The 20,033-nt window shown below is 43.5% G+C and overlaps 1 protein-coding gene across 1 annotated transcript in view; it reads left to right on the top strand.

The window, feature by feature from the left end:
- The window catches only part of LOC134448752 (collagen alpha-1(VI) chain-like), a 110,795-nt gene extending 92,133 nt beyond the window's left edge, over positions 1–18,662 (top strand). Inside the window, exons 29-35 of the mRNA XM_063198407.1 lie at positions 2,770–2,778; positions 4,283–4,416; positions 8,289–8,395; positions 10,645–10,828; positions 13,517–13,688; positions 15,888–15,917; positions 18,039–18,662. Coding sequence (XP_063054477.1) covers positions 2,770–2,778; positions 4,283–4,416; positions 8,289–8,395; positions 10,645–10,828; positions 13,517–13,688; positions 15,888–15,917; positions 18,039–18,649 — 1,247 coding nt within the window. The 3' untranslated portion in view covers positions 18,650–18,662. The remainder of the gene's footprint in view (positions 1–2,769; positions 2,779–4,282; positions 4,417–8,288; positions 8,396–10,644; positions 10,829–13,516; positions 13,689–15,887; positions 15,918–18,038) is intronic.
- Positions 18,663–20,033: the final 1,371 nt, after the last annotated feature.

Raw genomic sequence — 20,033 nt, forward strand, 5'->3', positions numbered from 1 at the left:
ACAACATCAGCAGACAACTAGCAAACAGTGATACCTTTTGGGAAAATATTCGGAGTAGGCTTATGTTAATATATATATATAAAAATGTAAACAAACGCTGCCCCCATTAGAATAGCTTATATCTCGGAAAAGGCTGAGCCGAAAAATGTGGCATCACCGGGTACTGACAAGTCAAGGGTAGCATGAGCAATACAACAGCATAGTGAAATTGACTGAACTGGTCCTTTAAGACACGTCATTATAAATGAGCTGTTACCAGAATGACAATGACCAAGTAGTAATGTATTACTAAAGGCCCCGTGCACTGTCATAGTAGTGTAGTACTATTGTAGTTAACTTACAATATCTATTACAGCGTGCCTCAGGAGGTACGGTGCGCATTAAGGGGCTACAACCTTGAATATGTGCTTTATAACCTTTGCATACACAGTTATTAACAGTATTAACAAAAGGTCACTTGTGGTAAAAAAAAAAAAATACTTTTACTCTGATTTGCACTGAAATTCAAAAAACATATGTCATTGCATTTGGAAAATGGGAGGTGAGGGGTTTGCAAACATATTCTTCAAACCAAAAGTGATCCTATAGGCAGGGTTTGGGGCATCTTGGGGTATCTTGGTCTTTATTGACTACCTTTGGCATGACGAGGGCATGAACTAGGACAGCATGAGGAGTGAAAAGAAGACCAGGGCTGCTACCAACTTTCAAAATCATCTCAAAAGGCCCCCCTCTCTCTCAATGCATATAATGTAGTCATAGGGACCAAATACCTTCTCGAGGATGACATTTTTCAGGAATTCCTGTGGGCCCCACGGGTCCTGCGGGAGAGGGGGGATATTTGAGAAGGGGGGCCTTTCAGATGATTTTGTCATGGGCCTAACCAAAGTCGTGAGTAACATAACACTGATTATAACAATTAAAAAGGTACAAATTGATGAGATCTTGACAAAGAGTTTGTGTGTGACATGATGACATTATGCTATGGTAGTGTGAAATAGAAGGTTAAAAAAAGGTTGTAAACAACATGGTCCAGCTGAATTATTTCAAAAGGCCCCTCTCTCTCAATGCATATAATGTAGTCATGAGGACCACTTTCCTTCACCCAGGGACAGGAGTAGAGTAGAGTAGAGTAGAGTAGAGTAGAGTAGAGTAGAGTAGAGTAGAGTAGAGTACTTTTATTAATCCTGAAGGAAATTAAGGTGTCTGTCAGCTTACATAAATATACAAATCCAAACATACACAAAGAACTTATACACATAATTATGCACATTACAGTAAAAGTAAATTGCCACACACGCGTGCTCTCTCCCCCCCCCCCCTCTCTCTCTCTCTCTCTCTCTCTCTTTCTCTTTCTCTTTCTCTTTCTCTCTCTCTCTCTCTCTCTCTCTCTCTCTCTCTCTCTCATTCCAAAGACCTCTCTCTAAAAAACACACCAGTAAACTTCTACTGATTGTCATCTAAAAGATGCATACATACACATACATAAACATACACAAAGAACTTATACACATAATTGCACATTACAGTAAAAGTATATTGCCACACACGCGTGCTCTCTCTCTCTCTCTCTCTCTCTCTCTCTCTCTCTCTCTCTCTCTCCCTCACTCTCTCTTTCTCTCTATCTCTCTCTCTCTCTCTCTCTCTCCCTCTCTTTCTCCCTCTCTTACGCTCTCTCTCTCTCTCTATTTCTCTCTCTCTCTCTCTCTCTCTCTCTCTCTCTCTCTCTCTCTCTCTCTCTCTCTCTCTCCCTCTCTCTCCCCCTCTCTTATACTCTCTCTCTCTTTCTCTCTCTCTCTCTCTCTCTCTCTCCCTCTCTCTCTCTCTCCCTTTCCCTCTCCCCCTCTCTCCTTCTCTCTCTCTCTCTCTCTCTCTCTCTCTCTCTCTCCCTCTCCCTCCCTCTCTCTCCCTCTCTCTCTCTCTCTCTCTCTCTCTCTCTCTTTCTCTCTCTCTCTCTCTCTCTCTCTCTCTCTCTCTCTCAGTAGCTGAAGAAAGTTTGCAGGTCGGGACCCCTAAGGGGGATGTGGAGGTACTGCAAGGTGGTCACGGACAGAAGGGACAGTTTTCATAAAACCTTTAATATACTTTTATAACCTTTCCATACATTGTTGTCATTAACAATACTAATAATAGTCACGTGTATGGTAAATAAATATATTTACATTTCCTGTTATTGTTCTTTGCATTCAAATCTAGCACAAAAAAAGATGTTACTGCATTTGGAAAATGGGAGGTGGAGCGGAAAAAAAATGATCAGTCCAAAAAAAGGGATCCCTGCTGAAAAAAGTTTGGGCACCACTGCGCTCGGATGTTACAGGGGAGCTCAAAACTGATAGAGGAGCCAGACCTGGATGATCTCAAACTGGGTTGCCAGATGAGGCTGATTATTTCCAGCCCAAAAAATGCTCAAAACCCGCCTAGAAGCACAAAACCCCGCCCAATTCTATTGACTTCTATGGCAAAAATTGGGCAGGTTTTTCCACTAAATGCCATCTTTACCCGCACACAGCCATCCTAAGCAGCCCAATTGGGCGGGAAAGAGCCCAATCTGGCAACACTGCTCTCAAACCGGGACACACGCTCCAGCAATGTCCAGAGCATCTAAACAAGCCTTTATAAGGACACGCTCACAACAATTCACATGAATCATTTCAAAACAGAAGTCCTATAATCTGTGTGGACACACATTACTAAGTAAGGCATGAAAATGAGAATGTTTGTATTACTGTATTACATAGCTGTGAAAGTAATGTCTTTTGTTTTTCTTTTCAGCGTGCTGTGGTAAGTCCGTTTACTGTACTAATTTGATATGACAACACAGTAAAAAAAGATGACTATCAGAAGTACAGAAACTAAGTGAGAACATGCAGTACCCTCACAGCCCAGTGCTGCCTATTGTTTTTGGATACCATGAATCACATGAATAACAACGAACTTCCACTCTCTCTTCTCTTTCCCTGTCTGTCCTCAATGCTATCCTTCACTCTGTCCTCTCTTTCCCTGTCTGTCCTCAATGCTATCCTGCACACTCCTTTCCCTGTCTGTCCTCAATGCTATCCTTCACACTCCTTTCCCTGTCTGTCCTCAATGCTATCCTTCACACTCCTTTCCCTGTCTGTCCTCAATGCTATCCTTCACACTCCTTTTATATTTAGTGTGAGAGAGTGGTCTGCAAACTAAGTGTATGTAAGGTCCAAAGAAGACGTTATTGTTCCAAATACCACAAAGTTCTGAGGAAGATCCCACTGGTGGATCAAAACATTGCCGTTTGTTAAATCATTTTTTCAGCGTTCTCTCACATTCTCTCACATTGGCCAAACAAGGCGGTGAACTTTTATTGATGAACGGTCTAGTAGCCGGTCTAGTACCGAAACGTCGTTATTAAAGAAAGAAAGAGCGAAATGGTCAGTGTGCGGGAGTTTCTTTAAGTTGTTGCTGAGTGACCCATGGGCCCTCTCCGACGCACCTGCCAGCTGAGGTGTGCGAAAAAAGTCGAAGTTTATTGATGAATGGCGACCTAATCCGACCTTCTTGACACTCCTTGTGTGGTTTTTCCCTTTTAAATCCTTTACTTATTTTGCTTTATCATTGTGTTGGACATTGTTGCCAGTGTTGCAACTTTAACACTGCGCCTAGATGTCTTGCTTATTATCCTATTTGCCTTCCTATTATTTAATGTTGCTTCTATTGTGTTGTCAGTGTTGCAACTGTGCACGGCACCTTGAGGTCTTTGTTTACTTTTTGCTACTTTTTTAATGCATTGTCCTCTTCTTTACTCTTTGTAGGACAATGCTATCAGTGCTGCAACTGTACACTGTGCCTTACCCTGTTCTTGTTTAAATTGCTTTGAACAAAGGCGTCTGCTAAATACTAATGTAATGTAATGTAATGTAATAACTCTGTTGTACTGCTGTGTTTGGCGGGCGATGTCATGGACAGCACTGACTTTTAAAAATATTATTTCTCACATAAACCTTTTTTTTTGCTGCGCAGACAGGACCTGTCATGTCCAGCCAGTGTCGCCAGATGGAAAATGCTGAATTATCGTACCAAAACCTCAAAATTAGGGGGCTTTTTGGGAGGAAATTATTATTATAATTATTATTAATATCTTAACCGGTTAACCGGTGGCAGAAAATTTAACCGGTTAACATTGATCCGGTCGACTATCGGTTAAACAGTTACCGGTTAACATCCCTACTCCTTGTGTGTTTTTTTCCCCATAACTCTGCTATACTGCTGTGTTTTGGCGGGCGATGTCATGTCATGGCGGATGGCCAATCAGAGTGTGAGTGCGGGCCTGTTAAGCTGCTCTTCGTCTTGGACAGCTCTGAGAGCATCGGGCTGCAGAACTTCACCCTGGAGAAGGAGTTCATCATCCGCGTCATCAACAAGATCACCAAGTTCAGCAAGAACAAGGTGGGTGGTATGGCATGGTACAGATGGACATGGAGGACACACGTGGCCAAACCCAGACGTTACACTTGGGATTTTTTCCCGCACACCTCAGCAGTATTGCCAGATTGGGCTGCTTAGGATGGCCGTGTGCGGGTAAAAATGGCATGGACACACATGGCCAAACCCAGACGTTAAACTTGGGCTGTTTAGGATTAGGGTGCGATTTGTAGGGGTGGATGGGGGGTATTGTCCCTCCTTCTGGTTTTGATATTGACACTTTTCTAGATACATTTAATCACAGCTTAATGAAATTCCATTGATAATGCTTAAAATCTTAAACATATCCCCCCTTCTGGTTTTTTGACAAATCGCACCCTGCTTAGGATGGCCGTGTGCGGGTAAAAATGGCATGGACACACATGGCCAAACCCAGACGTTAAACTTGGGATTTTTTCCCCCGCACACCTCAGCTGGCAGGTGCGTCGGAGGTGGTCCATGGATCACTCAGCAGAAAAGACAACTTGAAAAAAAACTCCCGCACACTGACCATTCCGCTGTTTTTCTTTAATATAGATCCTAAAGTCGTGTATTAAAGAAAAACAGCGAATTGGTCAGTGTGCGGGAGGTTTTTCGAGTTGTCAAACTCATACATTACATTGGTACAATACAACACAAACACACAAACGTACAGTAAAAAAACACTTACATTCTAATACAGACATGTACAATAAATACACACACACACACACACACACACAGTGCAGTAAGAGACTAACACACTAATAGAAAATAAATACACACACACACACACACACACACACAGACACACACACACACACACACATTACATGAGAAAATGGGTGCTGATCGAGATCAGAAGCATTCTTTTGGTCTCCCATGTGACTGCTGCTCTCAGCGCGTACAGTCCAGTTCAGTAATTGGTATTAAATGGAGTGTGCACAGTACAGGGCTGAACTGGCCGTCTGGCATGGCGGGCATTTCCTGGCTGGCCCTGCACCCTCACAGGCCCCTATTTTCAGAAATGAAAAAAAAATATATATATATATTATTATTTTTATTTTTTTAAATTTTTTTTACATTTCTGAAAATAGGGGCCTGTGAGGGTGCGGGGCCCACCGGTGAGTCAGTTCTATGGTACTAATTATGAGAGACCCCACGGCATTATAAATGCGCTGTTACCAGAATGGCAATGACCAAGTCATAATGTATTACTAAAGGCCCCATGCACTGTCACAGTAGTGTAGTACTACAGTAGTTAACTTTCAATGTCTATTACAGTGTGCCACAGGAGGTACGGCATGCATTAAAGGGGTATGCCACTATTTTGGGGCTTAATGCAGTTAAAATCGTTGGCTGGGGTTTATAATGGTGGTAAAGTGTCTTATTTTTCATGTAAGCCGTTGCCTTGCTTTAAGACAAGTTAAAAGAGGGAATATGTCGCTAAGCTAGTGAAAGTCAATGTATCCATGTAGCATGCTACAATGCTACACGGATGCATTGACTTTCACTAGCTTAGCGACATATTCCCTCTTTTAACTTGTCTTAAAGCAAGACAACGCTTAACATGAAAAATAAGACACTTTACCACCATTATAAACCCCAGCCAACGATTTTAACTGTATTAAGCCCCAAAATAGTGGCATATCCCTTTAAGGGGTTAAGCCAAAAGTGCCCGGGCCCTATTTCCCCCCCCTCCAGTCCTGCCCTGAGTGTGTCCATCTACTGTAAGGAAAGCTTTAAAAAAACCATCTGGAAACCCCTAGTCCTTGGGATAGATTATGAGAAGTGTCTGACACAGCAAGTAACCTCCATTCATTGTTTAAAAGAGAATCATATTTAGCTTCACTACAATAGTGCTTTCATTTTGGATTGGTTATGTAAGGCCACCAACTGTGTTTATTTTTTATTTTCTTTAAAAAAAGTGTTTTGTTAAATTGGTGAAATCACTTGGTTGATACATCCGAGACTTTTACGTTGTTTATTTTGTGTAGTACATCTGAAACCTCTGTGTTGCTCTTCATTCTTTACTCGGCTTGATACTTTTTACTGTAGCCACTAGACAGAGGCCATGCAAGGCTATAAGCTGGGGCCCTGAGTGAAGAAAATTAACAAGAATGAATATTCGCAACAAATCGCCTCTACTGTTGTTTAAAGGGACACTGTGCAGGAAATGGTCAAAAAAGGTACTGCAACAATGCTGATAATTGAAACTGGGTTGCCTATTGCCAAATTTGATATTTTTTATGAAAGTTTACTAAGTAATAAACTGATATTTTCTAGTATGGCCCAAGTGTTTCAGCTGAAAGTGGGTATTTCTGGAAATTCAAAATGGCGGACCATGGAGAAGATCTCCCTTTTTATGTAAGAAAAGTGCAATTTTTCCAGTCCAGAATTTGATGGTGGTGCTAAGTATTCATGGAAAAGGTAACATTAGTGCATGGGCAGTATGAATTCTGGAAATAAACAACTAAAAATCTCACACAGTGTCCCTTTAAAGTCTTATTCACCATCTGTAGGCTTGGGGGGGCAAGTGTCTTCCTTCCTAGCCTGGTGACAAGATGTGCCTCTGCCATTAGCTACGTGACGTCTTGGTAAATAAAGCCCATTGGAGTTAGGCCAAAAACATCTTCATCTTGAGAAAAGTCTACAAGCATCAGAGGAGTCCAAAGTAAAAGCAGTGTTCTCCATCTGGTACAGCAGTTCCTGTACTCCAGTGGTTCCCAACCTTTTTCTTCAGGGACCCATATTTTTACCATTGTAAGCTTTGGTGACCCAGCGCCCGCATGAGAGGGAGTCACTCGATAGCCTACGCTCTGTTTCATGCGAAAACTCATTTTAGTTATCATTTTATTCCTCAATTCGTCTTTTTTCAAAAACAGAGTAAATGTTTAATGTAGCACTTCAATTTTGTTGCTTCTAAGCATTTTGTCATTTATTCAACATGGGCTACATATGATATTAAAATGAAACCCCTTAAAATCAAGACGGCTTCGCGACCCCCCTTGGATCTTTGGTGATCCATAGGTTGGGTCGCGACCCATTGGTTGGGAACCACTGCTCTACTCCTCCTCCCATTGACATGCGTGGTCTGGCTTTGTTGTATTCAGAAACTCAGCCTCAGTTTAGAATGGGTAGATCTGCCTTTTCTCAATATCTTGTTGTGATTTTTGTACTCAGCCTGCTTTAAGCCTGATTTTCCACCACGTACAATTAAAAAGAAGTCGTCATCACTCATGAATACATTACATTACATTACATTGCACTTAGCTGAACCTTCTATCCAAAGGGACTTACAGTTACATGTTGGTTATTTACTTGGTATTGGTTAGAGTCCTCTGAGGCCTCTCTGTCTACAAACTTGTACGGTAAAAAAAGAAAAAGAAATCAGATGTAACCAACAACTTGTGGAGCACATAAGTAGTGTTGCACAGATACGGATACCAGTAACGGTGGATCGCCACTAAAATGGTGGTATCAGTATCGGCGGGTACCAACAAATAGGGCACCGATACCATTTACAGGTGCTTGTATGACACTTAAACAGCCTTGAAATTAGTTATTTCATAGAGGTATTTAAAAAGTATATAACGTTTTTCTGGATTCACTTTGTATCAGTCTTTTTCCTGTTTCACAAAGGTAGGCAGCAGCCTGACAAAGCCATGCAATGATTTTACATCAAAGTAGTATGCACTACAGCCCTTCATACACGTATATATACATTTCAAATGTGTGGGTGGTATCGGTATCGGTATGGTATCGGTATCGGCCGATACTGCACAGCCAAGTATCGGTTATCGGTATTGGGGCCAAACAATGGTATCGGTGCAACACTACACATAAGCACTTCCTGTGAATAAATCTTATGTGTGCAGAATGAGCCGGGCTCTGGTGTGGGAGTGGTGCAGTACAGCCACGAGGGCACTCAGGAACTGGTATCCATGGACGACCCCAGGATCACCTCACTGTCCCAACTGAAGAGGTAGGCTACACTTCCACTGTCCCAACTGAAGAGGTACAGTAGGCTACACTTCCACTGTCCCAACTGAAGAGGCCCAGTAGGCTACACTTCCTCTGTCCCAACTGAAGAGGTACACTAGGCTACACTTCCTCTGTCCCAACTGAAGAGCTGCACTAGGCTACACTTCCACTGTCCCAACTGAAGAGCTACAGTAGGCTACACTTCCTCTGTCCCAACTGAAGAGGTAGGCTACACTTCCTCTGTCCCAACTGAAGAGGTAGGCTACACTTCCACTGTCCCAACTGAAGAGCTGCAGTAGGCTACACTTCCTCTGTCCCAACTGAAGAGGTACAATAGGCTACACTTCCTCTGTCCCAACTGAAGAGGCCCAGTAGGCTACACTTCCTCTGTCCCAACTGAAGAGCTGCAGTAGGCTACACTTCCTCTGTCACAACTGAAGAGGTAGGCTACACTTCCTCTGTCCCAACTGAAGAGGTAGGCTAGGCTACACTTCCTCTGTCACAACTGAAGAGATACACTAGGCTACACTTCCTCTGTCACAACTGAAGAGGTACAGTAGGCTACACTTCCACTGTCCCTCTACAGTAGGCTACACTTCCTCTGTCCCAGCTGAAGAGCTACACTAGGCTACACTTCCTCTGTCCCAACTGAAGAGGTAGGCTAGGCTACACTTCCTCTGTCCCAGCTGAAGAGGTAGGCTAGGCTACACTTCCACTGTCCCAACTGAAGAGCTACAGTAGGCTACACTTCCTCTGTCCCAACTGAAGAGGTACACTAGGCTACACTTCCTCTGTCCCAACTGAAGAGGTAGGCTACACTTCCTCTGTCCCAACTGAAGAGGTACACTAGGCTACACTTCCTCTGTCCCAACTGAAGAGGTACAGTAGGCTACACTTCCTCTGTCCCAACTGAAGAGCTACAGTAGGCTACACTTCCTCTGTCCCAGCTGAAGAGCTACACTAGGCTACACTTCCTCTGTCCCAACTGAAGAGGTACAGTAGGCTACACTTCCTCTGTCCCAACTGAAGAGGTACAATAGGCTACACTACACTTCCACTGTCCCAACTGAAGAGGTAGGCTACACTTCCTCTGTCCCAACTGAAGAGGTACAGTAGGCTACACTTCCACTCTAGAGGTAGGCTACACTTCCTCTGTCCCAACTGAAGAGGTACACTAGGCTACACTTCCTCTGTCCCAACTGAAGAGGTAGGCTACACTTCCTCTGTCCCAACTGAAGAGGTACAGTAGGCTACACTTCCTCTGTCCCAACTGAAGAGCTGCACTAGGCTACACTTCCTCTGTCCCAACTGAAGAGCTGCACTAGGCTACACTTCCTCTGTCCCAGCTGAAGAGCTGCACTAGGCTACACTTCCTCTCTCCCAACTGAAGAGGTAGGCTACACTTCCTCTGTCCCAACTGAAGAGGTGCACTAGGCTACACTTCCTCTGTCCCAACTGAAGAGCTGCAGTAGGCTACACTTCCACTGTCCCAACTGAAGAGGTAGGCTAGGCTACACTTCCTCTGCTGCTGTTGTCTATGGAAACCTCCATATGCCAGCACGTTTAATGTAAACATATCACCAGAAATGTCAAAAGCAAAATGAAAAGTATAAAAGAAACACAGTTTCCTTCCCACATAGGTAACTTGTCTGAGTAACCAGTAGACATGTGTACTTCTCTTACAATCAGCTAACTCTGCACTAGTTTGAGATGTGTAGGGTTTTTGTTAGGCTTTTAGTGTTTTTCAGTAACAACACAATCTACCTGATTAGGTACAATGGACTTACAGGTGTAGTAGCTACGTAATAACATGTGCTAGTATACTTACACCATTCATTTACTTTTATTTTTACTTTTGACACCTCTGCATATTACAAATTAATAATGTTGCTTTTTTACACAGTAATACAGTACAGTATTATCAAAGCAAAGATATGTGGCATCCTTGCATCCTCGTATTCTCTCTGGTGAAAGTTTCCTGTGCTATGTATGTAATGTATGATCTTACATTTAATTCCGAATTGTTCAGTGTTTACATGATGTTTCCAAAGCGGAATTGAGCTTTATTCAGAATGAAAGTGAGTTAATTCGGAAATCAAATGTCCCATGTAAACAAGGCCATCGTGTTGTTATAGTGCTGCGAAGAGCATGCGCTGGATGGCTGAAAGATGTTTGGCATCCTTGCCGTAGTCTCTCTGGTGGAAGTCTCCTGTGATTTGTGACAGTGTATTTGTGATTATGTCATTATAGTGCTGTGAAGAACATGCGCTGGATAGCTGGGGGGACCTACACAGGTGAGGCCCTGGACTTTGCCAGCAAGGCGTTCCGCACCTCCCAACTTGACCACAAGGTGGTGATAGTGCTGACAGACGGCAGGTCCGACACGCGAGACACCAAACCTCTCTCCTCCCTCTGCACAGTGCCAAACATCAGGGTGAGGTCTGGTTTCTTTTACATCGTCAAATACATTTTAAATGCATTTTTTATGATTTCATAAAAGTATTTTTCAATTTGAAAGTGTGATTCCAAAAGAAAAAAGAAAATCTGAACACACAAAAATATCTGTCAAAATCATTCTTCTTGAGTTGCAATGTATAAGTTCACCATCTTGTGACGTAGTTGTTATGTAGTAGTCTAGCTCCAGTGAGGGGTGATCCTTTATGCTAACAGTGTTTTCGGAGGACATTTCCAGCGGACCCGCCCTGCCCATCTGAAGAGTAATACACTGTGTGAAACACTCAGATAAACACAGACATACACTGTTGTGACACCTGTGATGAGTGTTACCTGGCTCTGCCACAGTAAAATTGCAGTGTTAATTCAATACTTACAGAGTTGATTTAACATCTTCTAGAGTAGATTTGGAGTACTCCCTCAATGTTCAATTTACACTACATGTTTACAGTTTTACTGTGTGTGGAAAAAACAAGTCAAACACTGAAACCTGAAGTTAAAAGCAAGTAGTAGCTCCATAACGCATGTCATATCGCCGGTGGAATGCGTTAATAGTCACTGAAAAAAAAAACGTCACTAGTTCTACCCCACCAGTGACAGTGCACGGCGCTTTTAGTAATACATTACGGCTTGGTCATTGCCATTCTGGTAACAGCTAATTTATTTTTGGAGGAGAAAGCCAACGCACACCAGAAGTTTCTAGCGGGTACTTGTTTACTTCACAGGGGAAGATACTGCACACTCTTGTCCATCATGCTGAATTGTTATTAAACAAAATGTTTCGGCCAGTGTGGCCTTTCTCAAGTTTTTTGAATGATGGACAAGAGTGTGCAGTGTCTTCCCCTTTGAAGTAAACAAACAGCTATGTAATTCATAACATGAGCCGCGTCCTACTTTGTTACTCTACCGATGCAGGTGCTGGGTATAGTGATTGAGGATCTAGATTGCATTTGCTCCCAGAGTACTCTCTAAGTGTTGAATTCACACCATTTTTTTACTGTGTGGGTAAAAACACGTCCAAAAAAATGTCATACACTGAAATCTGAAGTTAAAACATCTTAATCGGGGGGCGCTGTGGCGCAGCGCGCTAAGCCCCCCACACTTGGGCTTGCATGCCCACGGAGACCCCAGTTCGAGTCCGGCTGGGGTCATTTCCCGATCCCACCCCGTCTCTCTGTCCCACTCGCTTCCTGTCACCATCTCAGACTGTCCTATCAAATAAAGGCATAAAAGCCCCTAAAAATATATATATATTTTAAAAAAGCATCTTCATTTCTGGTGCAGGTGCTGGGTATTGGGATCGGCAATTTTTTGAAGTGCTTTTATTTAATTTAACATTCATTTACTCCTGAAATATCCATGGAAGTAATTGAAACTTAAAAAAATTGCCGGATCGATTCTGGAACTTGCCGGATCGATTCTGGATCATCCATGCCCCGCATTGGATTGCATCGCCGAATCGATCATTGTTGACACCACTAGTGTCTTACTTTGTTCATCTCGGGTGCAGGTGCTGGGTATAGTGATTGAAAATTTGGCCCGCGGAGCCATTTTATTTGGCCCGCGAGATCATTTCAAATGTGCATTACAGTTGACCCACATACACCAGTAGTATTAAGATTTGAACATGAAAATGCGTATATCACAAGAACTATGATGGGAATCTGTTTAAACATGAGCAATTTCAGTCCATTTCTGTGAAAAATATATATTGAGTTTGGCCCACGACTTCGCTCCAGATTTTGATTTTGACCCTCGGCCAATTTGAGTTTGACACCCCTGCTCTAAGTGTTGAATTCACACCATTTTTTTACTGTGTGGGGAAAAACACGTCCAAAAAAATGTCATACACTGAAATTTGAAGTTAAAAGCATCTTACTCTCCAGTGCAGGTACTGGGTATCAGGATTTTAGTAATACATTACGGCTTGGACATTGCCATTCTGGTAACAAGTTACAAGTTTACAAGTTTACAAGTTTATTTATTTAAGAAAGGGACAGCATATATTGCCAGCATTTAAACAAAAATGCTAAATATACAAGGCTAAATATGTCAAGGGACAAAAGATGGAATTTAGCCTCATGGCTATAATCTTGTTGCCTGATTATCATAGACTTGCCATCAAGATTCGATCTGAAGCAACGCCGCCGAAGGTGTTGCGTCACTAGGAGGGCGCAGCCTGGCTAATAATCTTGTGTATTTAGCATTTTTGTTTAAATGCTGGTAACATATGCTGTCCCTTTTTAAATAAATAAACTTGTAACTTGTAAACAAGATTGTAGCCAAGGGGCTAATTTCCGTCTTTTGTCCCTTGACAGGTTTGATGTTACTTAAAAAAGACAAAGCAAAACAAAACAAAAAATATTGCACACAGTTGTAAAAAAAAGAGAGTCAAAAATACACACACATTTTAAAATATATAATACAAAATACAATTACAAAATACAATACCCAAATAAGTTAAACAGCTGCCAGTACTAACTATGTAAGATTATGTTGACAGCATTGATAATCCAGTAGCCATAATTTTAACTGTTTACTAAAAGAATTTACTGTGGCCAGTTCTCTAATTTTACTGGGAATCGTGTTCCAGGTGTGACAAGCTCCGTAAGAGAAAACAGCCTGACTAAAAGCCGTGTCTTACTTTGTTCATCTGCGGTCGGTGCAGGTGCTGGGTATCGGGATCGGGGACGTGTTTCGCCGGGGTCCGTACCACGCCATGCTGGAGCGCATCACCTGCCTGGGCTCCCCGACCCCTGGAGCCTACCTCAAGATCCCCGACCACGCCCAGCTGCTGGACGACTCGCTCTTCGAGAACGTCACCCGATACATCTGCCAAGGTTGCCATACCGATGATATATGCTCCACTGATCTGTACACACATATTTGGGTCAAAGACGTCCAAAATGAAATTGTCCTTCAGTGTAACGGATACTTTCTACTGACTGTAACTGTAAAAAACTCTTTTTATTCATTTACACTCGCCTCCAAAAGAGTTCTCGCCAACCCATCTGTTTGGAATAACAGCTAATAACCAATTAATCACTTGGCTTCAGAAGTCACTCATATGAAAGCTACAACCCTCTCGAATGAAAATGAATGTACAAAAATAAATTTCATGCACCAAAGAAAGATTGATCCTTTAATGAACACAGACAGGGCAGATTTTGACAAGACAAAAGTTTTGTCGCCTATCGAACATAATGTGAAAATGAGCAGATAAGTCACTTCAAAACACTTCAAATACGCAGATCGGGTGTCATACTTAATCACTGATTCACTCACACCTCTCCAGAAAATCAACTTTGGCCTTAGGTGTATGTTTAGGGTCATTGTAATCATGGAAAGCAACACAATGAAAATCAATGGAGTTCAATGAGAGATGGTGACATATTTGCTATTCATAGAGCAATACATTTTTAACTTAATGATTTAATCAATGATAAAAGGCCTCACACACCAGCAGCATGCATGCAGCTCCACATAAGAGCTGTATCCCTCCCATGTTTGACTTTAGGCACCATGTATTTTTTCCAAATGCTACACCTTTAACACCAAAGAAGTCTCTCCCATTCTCCTGTCTCAAAAAAGCTAGCCAATAGTATGTCAGGCCTAATTCTGATAAAAATGAAGGCTAATGGGACTCATACTCTGAAGTCAAGATCCCAAGATCAACCATTTTAGAACTGATGGCATCAACACTGTATGGTGTTGGAGATGAAGAATATGAAAAAAGAAAAATGGTGCATAAAGTGAAACATGGTACAGATACAGCTCTTATGAGGAGCTGCATGCATGCTGCAGGTGTTTGAGGGCTTTTATCATTGATTAAATCATGAAGTTAAACATGTATTGCTCTACGAATAGCGAATATGTCACCATCTCTCATTGAACTCCATTGATTTTCATTGTGTTGCTTTCCATGATTACAATGACCCTAAACATACACCTAAGGCCAAAGTTGATTTTCTGGAGAGGTTAGAGTGATTCAGTGATTAAGTATGACACCCAATCTGCGTATTTTAAGTGTTTTGAAGTGACTTATCTGCTCATTTTCACATTATGTTCGATAGGCGACAAAACTTTTGTCTTGTGAAAATCTGCCCTGTCTGTGTTCAATAAAGGGTCAATCTTTCGTTGGTGCATGAAATTTATTTTTGTACATACATTTTCATTGGGGAGGGTTGTAGCTTTCATATGAGTGACTTCTGAAGCCAAGTGATTAATTGAAAGTCAGGTTATTAGCTGTTATTCCAAACAGATGGATAGGCGACAACTCTTTTGGAGGCGAGTGTATTTTTTTCCAGTGAATTCATGAAAGCCTCAACTGTCATCCATTCACTTGAAACTATGGAAAAATCATGTTTTTTTACAGTTACAGTCAGCAGAAGGTATCCGTTACACTGAAGGACAATTTTATTTTGGACGTCTTTGACCCAGTGGCATGCTGTAATAGACATTGAAATGTAACATCCATAGCACTACATTACTATGGCTGAATCCAGTGGCATGCTGTAATAGACATTGAAATGTAACATCCATAGCACTACATTACTATGACACAACACAGGCCCTTTAGTAATGCACCACGACTTGGTCATTACCATACTGGTAACAATGAATTTATAAAGCCGCGCCTTAAGGGGATAAACCACAGTATCCTATACTATATTAAACGAACTATACTAACCCTATATACTATTCTATACTATAGGCCTACTATAATATGCTATAATACGGTATACTATGCTACACTCACCAACACCCCCCCTCTCCCACCCCAACACACACACACACACATTTCTTTCCTCCAACTTAGCATTCCTCTAAGTGCAGTATATATAATCCCTCTTCAGCAGGGCCTCCTCTGCCTCTCGCTCTCTGCATGACTGTGTATCTCTAACTCCAAACAAGGCTACAGCTGGGACTCTAGCTGCCTACTGTATATCAAGGCTAGAGCTGGGAGTGGACTGTAGCTAGCTGTGTACATGATATTCCTTCCTATCTCATCTCATCCCATTTCTTTCTTTTTTTTCCAGACAAAAAGTGTCCAGACTACTCCTGCAGGGGTACAGTATGCCTTTATTTACACGTTTTAAGTCTTTGCCTTTAGTGGACAAAAATCATTGCAACATTAAACTGACCACAAGCGCCATTAAACACTTAATACACAACAGGCTGTCAGAATGAGTCAGGATGTTGGCCACAAATAGCAGCGCCAAGTAGCTCTGTCATAACATTTAGATTTATACGGGCTTCTGTAGCTAACAATACTCAATACAAGTGGTTCTTAACCTGGGGTGCGGGCACCCCCTGGGGGTGCGCCAGAGATTTCAGGGGGTGCGCAGAATCTTGTCTGTGTTGAGATTGTGACCAAAATTCTGCTTCCAAACATTATAATTGGCCAAATCAAGACCAAATTAAAACATGTTTTGGTCCCCATTTTAAATCATTAAAGTATTGATTAATTTCTAAAGCAAGAATCATTGTAAAATTAATGAATTGAATATTTTTTTAGTGTGTATACACATGTATACGTTTGGGTTGGGGGTGCGCGGCTTGTCTTGGGCACAGGTTAGGGGGTGCTTTAAGAATACAAGGTTAAGAACCACTGCCCTATTCAATGACACATGGCGCTCATGTTTTTCTTTTTTTTTGTGGCTTTTTATGCCTTTATTATTTGAGAGGACAGTCGAGACAGGGCCAGGAAATGAGTGGGAGAGAGAGAGAGAGACGGTGAAGGGTAGGCAAAGGACCCAGGCCGGATTCGAACTTGGGTCGCCGGCGTAGTAGCCTAGTGCCCTACTGTCTCCTCTCTCCTCTCCTCTTCTCTCAGAATGTCCTGACTCATTCTGAGAAAAGAGGAGAGGAGAGGAGACAGTAGGGCACTAGGCTACTACGCCGGTGGCGACCCAAGTTCGAATCCTTTGCCTACCCTTCACCGTCACTCATTTCCTGGCCCTGTCTCTGACTGTCATGATGCCACATGTAGTAGCTCCAAGTAGCTCTGTCATAACATTTAGATTGATACAGCCTTCTAATAATACCCAATACAATGACACATTTAGATTGATACAGCCTTCTGTAATAGTAGACTACCCGATACAATGACTTTTGGTGCTCATGTTATTCTCTTCTCTTCTCTTCTCTTCTCCTCTCCTCTCCTCTCCTCTCCTCTCTCCTCTTCTCTTCTCTTCTCTTCTCTTCTCTTCTCTTCTCTTCTCTTCTCTCCTCTCCTCTCCTCTCGTCTCCTCTCCTCTCGTCTCCTCTCCTCTCTCCTCTCCTCTCCTCTCCTCTCCTCTCATATCCCCTCCTCTCCTCTCAATGCTTCTCTTCTCTTCCCTTCTCTTCTCTTCTCTTCTCTTCTCTTCTCTTCTCTTCTCTTCTCTTCTCTTCTCTTCTCTTCTCTTCTCTCCTCTCCTCTCCTCTCTCCTCTCCTCTCTCCTCTCCTCTCCTCTCCTCTCCTAATTCCTCTCTTCTCCTCTCCTCTCCTCTCTCCTCCTCTCCTCTCCTCTCCTCTCCTCTCCTCTCCTCTGCTCCCCTCTCCTCTCATCTCATCTCCTCTCCTCCTCTCTCCTCTCCATCTCCTCTCCTCTCCTCTCCTCTCCTCCTCTACTCTCCTGTCCTCTCCATCTCCTCTCCTGTCCTCCCCTCCATCTCCTCTCCATCTCCTCTCCATACCCTCTCCATCTCCTCTCCTCTCCTCTCCTCTCCATCTCCTCTCCTCTCCTCTCCTCTCCTCTCCTCTCCTCTCCTCTCTCAATCTCCTCTCCTCTCCTCTCCTCTCCTCTGCTCCCCTCTCCTCTCATCTCATCTCATCTCCTCTCCTCTCCATCTCCTCTCCTCTCCTCTCCTCTCCTCTCCTCTCCTCTCCTCTCCTCTCCTCTCCTCTCCATCTCCTCTCCATCTCCTCTCCTCTCCTCTCCTCTCCTCTCTTCTCCTCTCCTCTTCTCTCCTCTCCTCTCCTCTCCTCTCCTCTCCTCTACTCTCCTCTCCCCTCCTCTCCTCTCCCCTCATCTCCTCTCCTCTCCATCTCCCCTCCTCTCCATCTCCTCCCCATCTCCATCTCCTCTCCTCTCCTCTCAATCTCCTCTCCATCTCCTCCCCATCTCCATCTCCCCTCCCTTCCTCTCCATCTCCTCTCCATCTCCTCTCCCCTCCCCTCCTCTCCTCTCCTCTCCTCTCCTCAGCTGACTTCAGGGAGGCGACGGACATCGTCTTCATGCTGGACGGCTCGTCCAGCGTGGGCCAGAGGAACTTCGAGCTGTCCCGAGCGTTCGTGTCCGCCATGGCGGCTCGGCTGCTGTCCTCGGACCACTCTGGGCAGCTGCTGCGCGTGGCGGTGTTGCAGTACAGCGGTAGCCAGCAGCATAGCGTTGAGGTCCCGTTTACCGGCAGCGCGGCCGACGTGCTAACCGGGCTGCAGGCCACGCGCTACATGGACAGCGCCACCGACCTGCCCGCCGCCCTGGGCTTCCTGACGAGCGCCTCGGCCCAGCGAGGCGGCCGGCCCGGCGTGCCCAAGAAGGTGGTGGTCTTCACCGACGGCAGATCCGTGTCCAGTGCCCGGGCCGACATCCCGCGGGCCGCGGCCAACGTCCTGGGCCAGAACACGCAGCTGTTTGCCCTGACGGTGGGCGAGATCGTGGACGAGACGGGGCTGTGCCAGCTGGTGACGGGCAAGGCCAGCGGGTACAGCTACCAGGCCGTGGACCAGCGGGTGCAGCGGGTCGGCCACTACTCCGACCTGGCACGGCGCGTGGTCATGCAGAGCCTGGCCAAGAGGCTGGCTAAGGCATGAGAAGGCCTGGCATAGAGCTTGAAAGTGACGTCACTTCCCCCGATTTCATGGGACCTCAACGGCGTTTTTAGACGGAAATTGTAACATGTAATCCAATGGCGGTATTAAAATGATATTTCGATCCCCTTCGAGTTGTGCCACGAGCTCCATATATGTTGTTTCTGATATTTTTGCTTAATTTTTTGTACGAACCCCCAAACTTTTGAGAAAGCTGTGTTTCTTCAAATTTTTCAGGCAGACGGCCTCGGAACAAAACATTGATAGCCTACTTCTGCATGAATAATCTTTATCTAGCCTGGCTCTAATACAGCATATTTGTAGCCCAGCGCATATAATGACTGAGGTCAGCAGATATTTACTCGATACCACGTTGTTAAATGGTCAGCTTAGGTCCCGTGAAATGCGGAACTAAGGGGTGGGACTTTCAAGCTGTATGAAGCTGGCTAAGGCATGAGGACCTGGCATGAAGAGGGATCTCAAAGGTGCTATGAGTAGAAAAGGAAAGTAGGGTTTAACACTTTACCTTACGCAGGCGTCATACGCATGTCATAACAGTGTCATAATGCAGTCGTTCATGTGTTATAAGCATTATGCCAATGTCATAAACATTTCATGACTTTATCATTAAGTGACATTCGGTTATGGCAAAGACAGACCTAACAATGTCAACTTTTCATGACCATAAAACATGTATGACACTGACACCATGTTTATGACTCGCTGACGGTTTTGACAGTATTATGACACTGTTATGTCATCCGTATGACGCCGGTAAAGTGTTACCGAAAGTAGTCTACAGAAAAAGGTCATAAAATTGTCCTGATTAGTCAATTAACAATTTAGGCGACATTGCAGTACAGTAGGCTATTACGATTATGATAACGATTTCGTGGGACAGTATCCGTCAGAATACTGTATTTAAGTCTACACATCACAGCTATGTTCCTTTATGTTTTGGTTTTGTACCTATCAATATTGAAATTTGCTGTTGAATGGTCATGATACACTGGAAAATGCACTGTTATACCCAGTTTTGTTGTAGTTTTTAAATAAAATATAAAAAAGGATGTGGAGTTTTTGTTGTTGTTAAAACTTAATCAGAAAGTGTATTTACAATGTATGAAAAAAATGAAATAAAATGAAAGAAGGAATGAAAGAAAGAAAAAAAATCAAATGAAGTGAAACTGCATTCAATAAACACAGTGTGTAAGATATTCAAGTTTAGTGTGTAGCCTCAGCCTGTTCAAAAAAGTAAAGCTCTACTCCATCAAAGTAACATTTTTTCCCAGTAGGCCGACGGTAGACCAGGCGCGCTCTGTCTGTGTTGAACACCACGCCCACCTACCCGGAAGCAGAATATGGATTTGTTTTGAACTTCATTGAC

The sequence above is a fragment of the Engraulis encrasicolus genome, chromosome 5, assembly GCF_034702125.1.
Source record: "Engraulis encrasicolus isolate BLACKSEA-1 chromosome 5, IST_EnEncr_1.0, whole genome shotgun sequence".
NCBI lineage: Eukaryota > Metazoa > Chordata > Actinopteri > Clupeiformes > Engraulidae > Engraulis > Engraulis encrasicolus.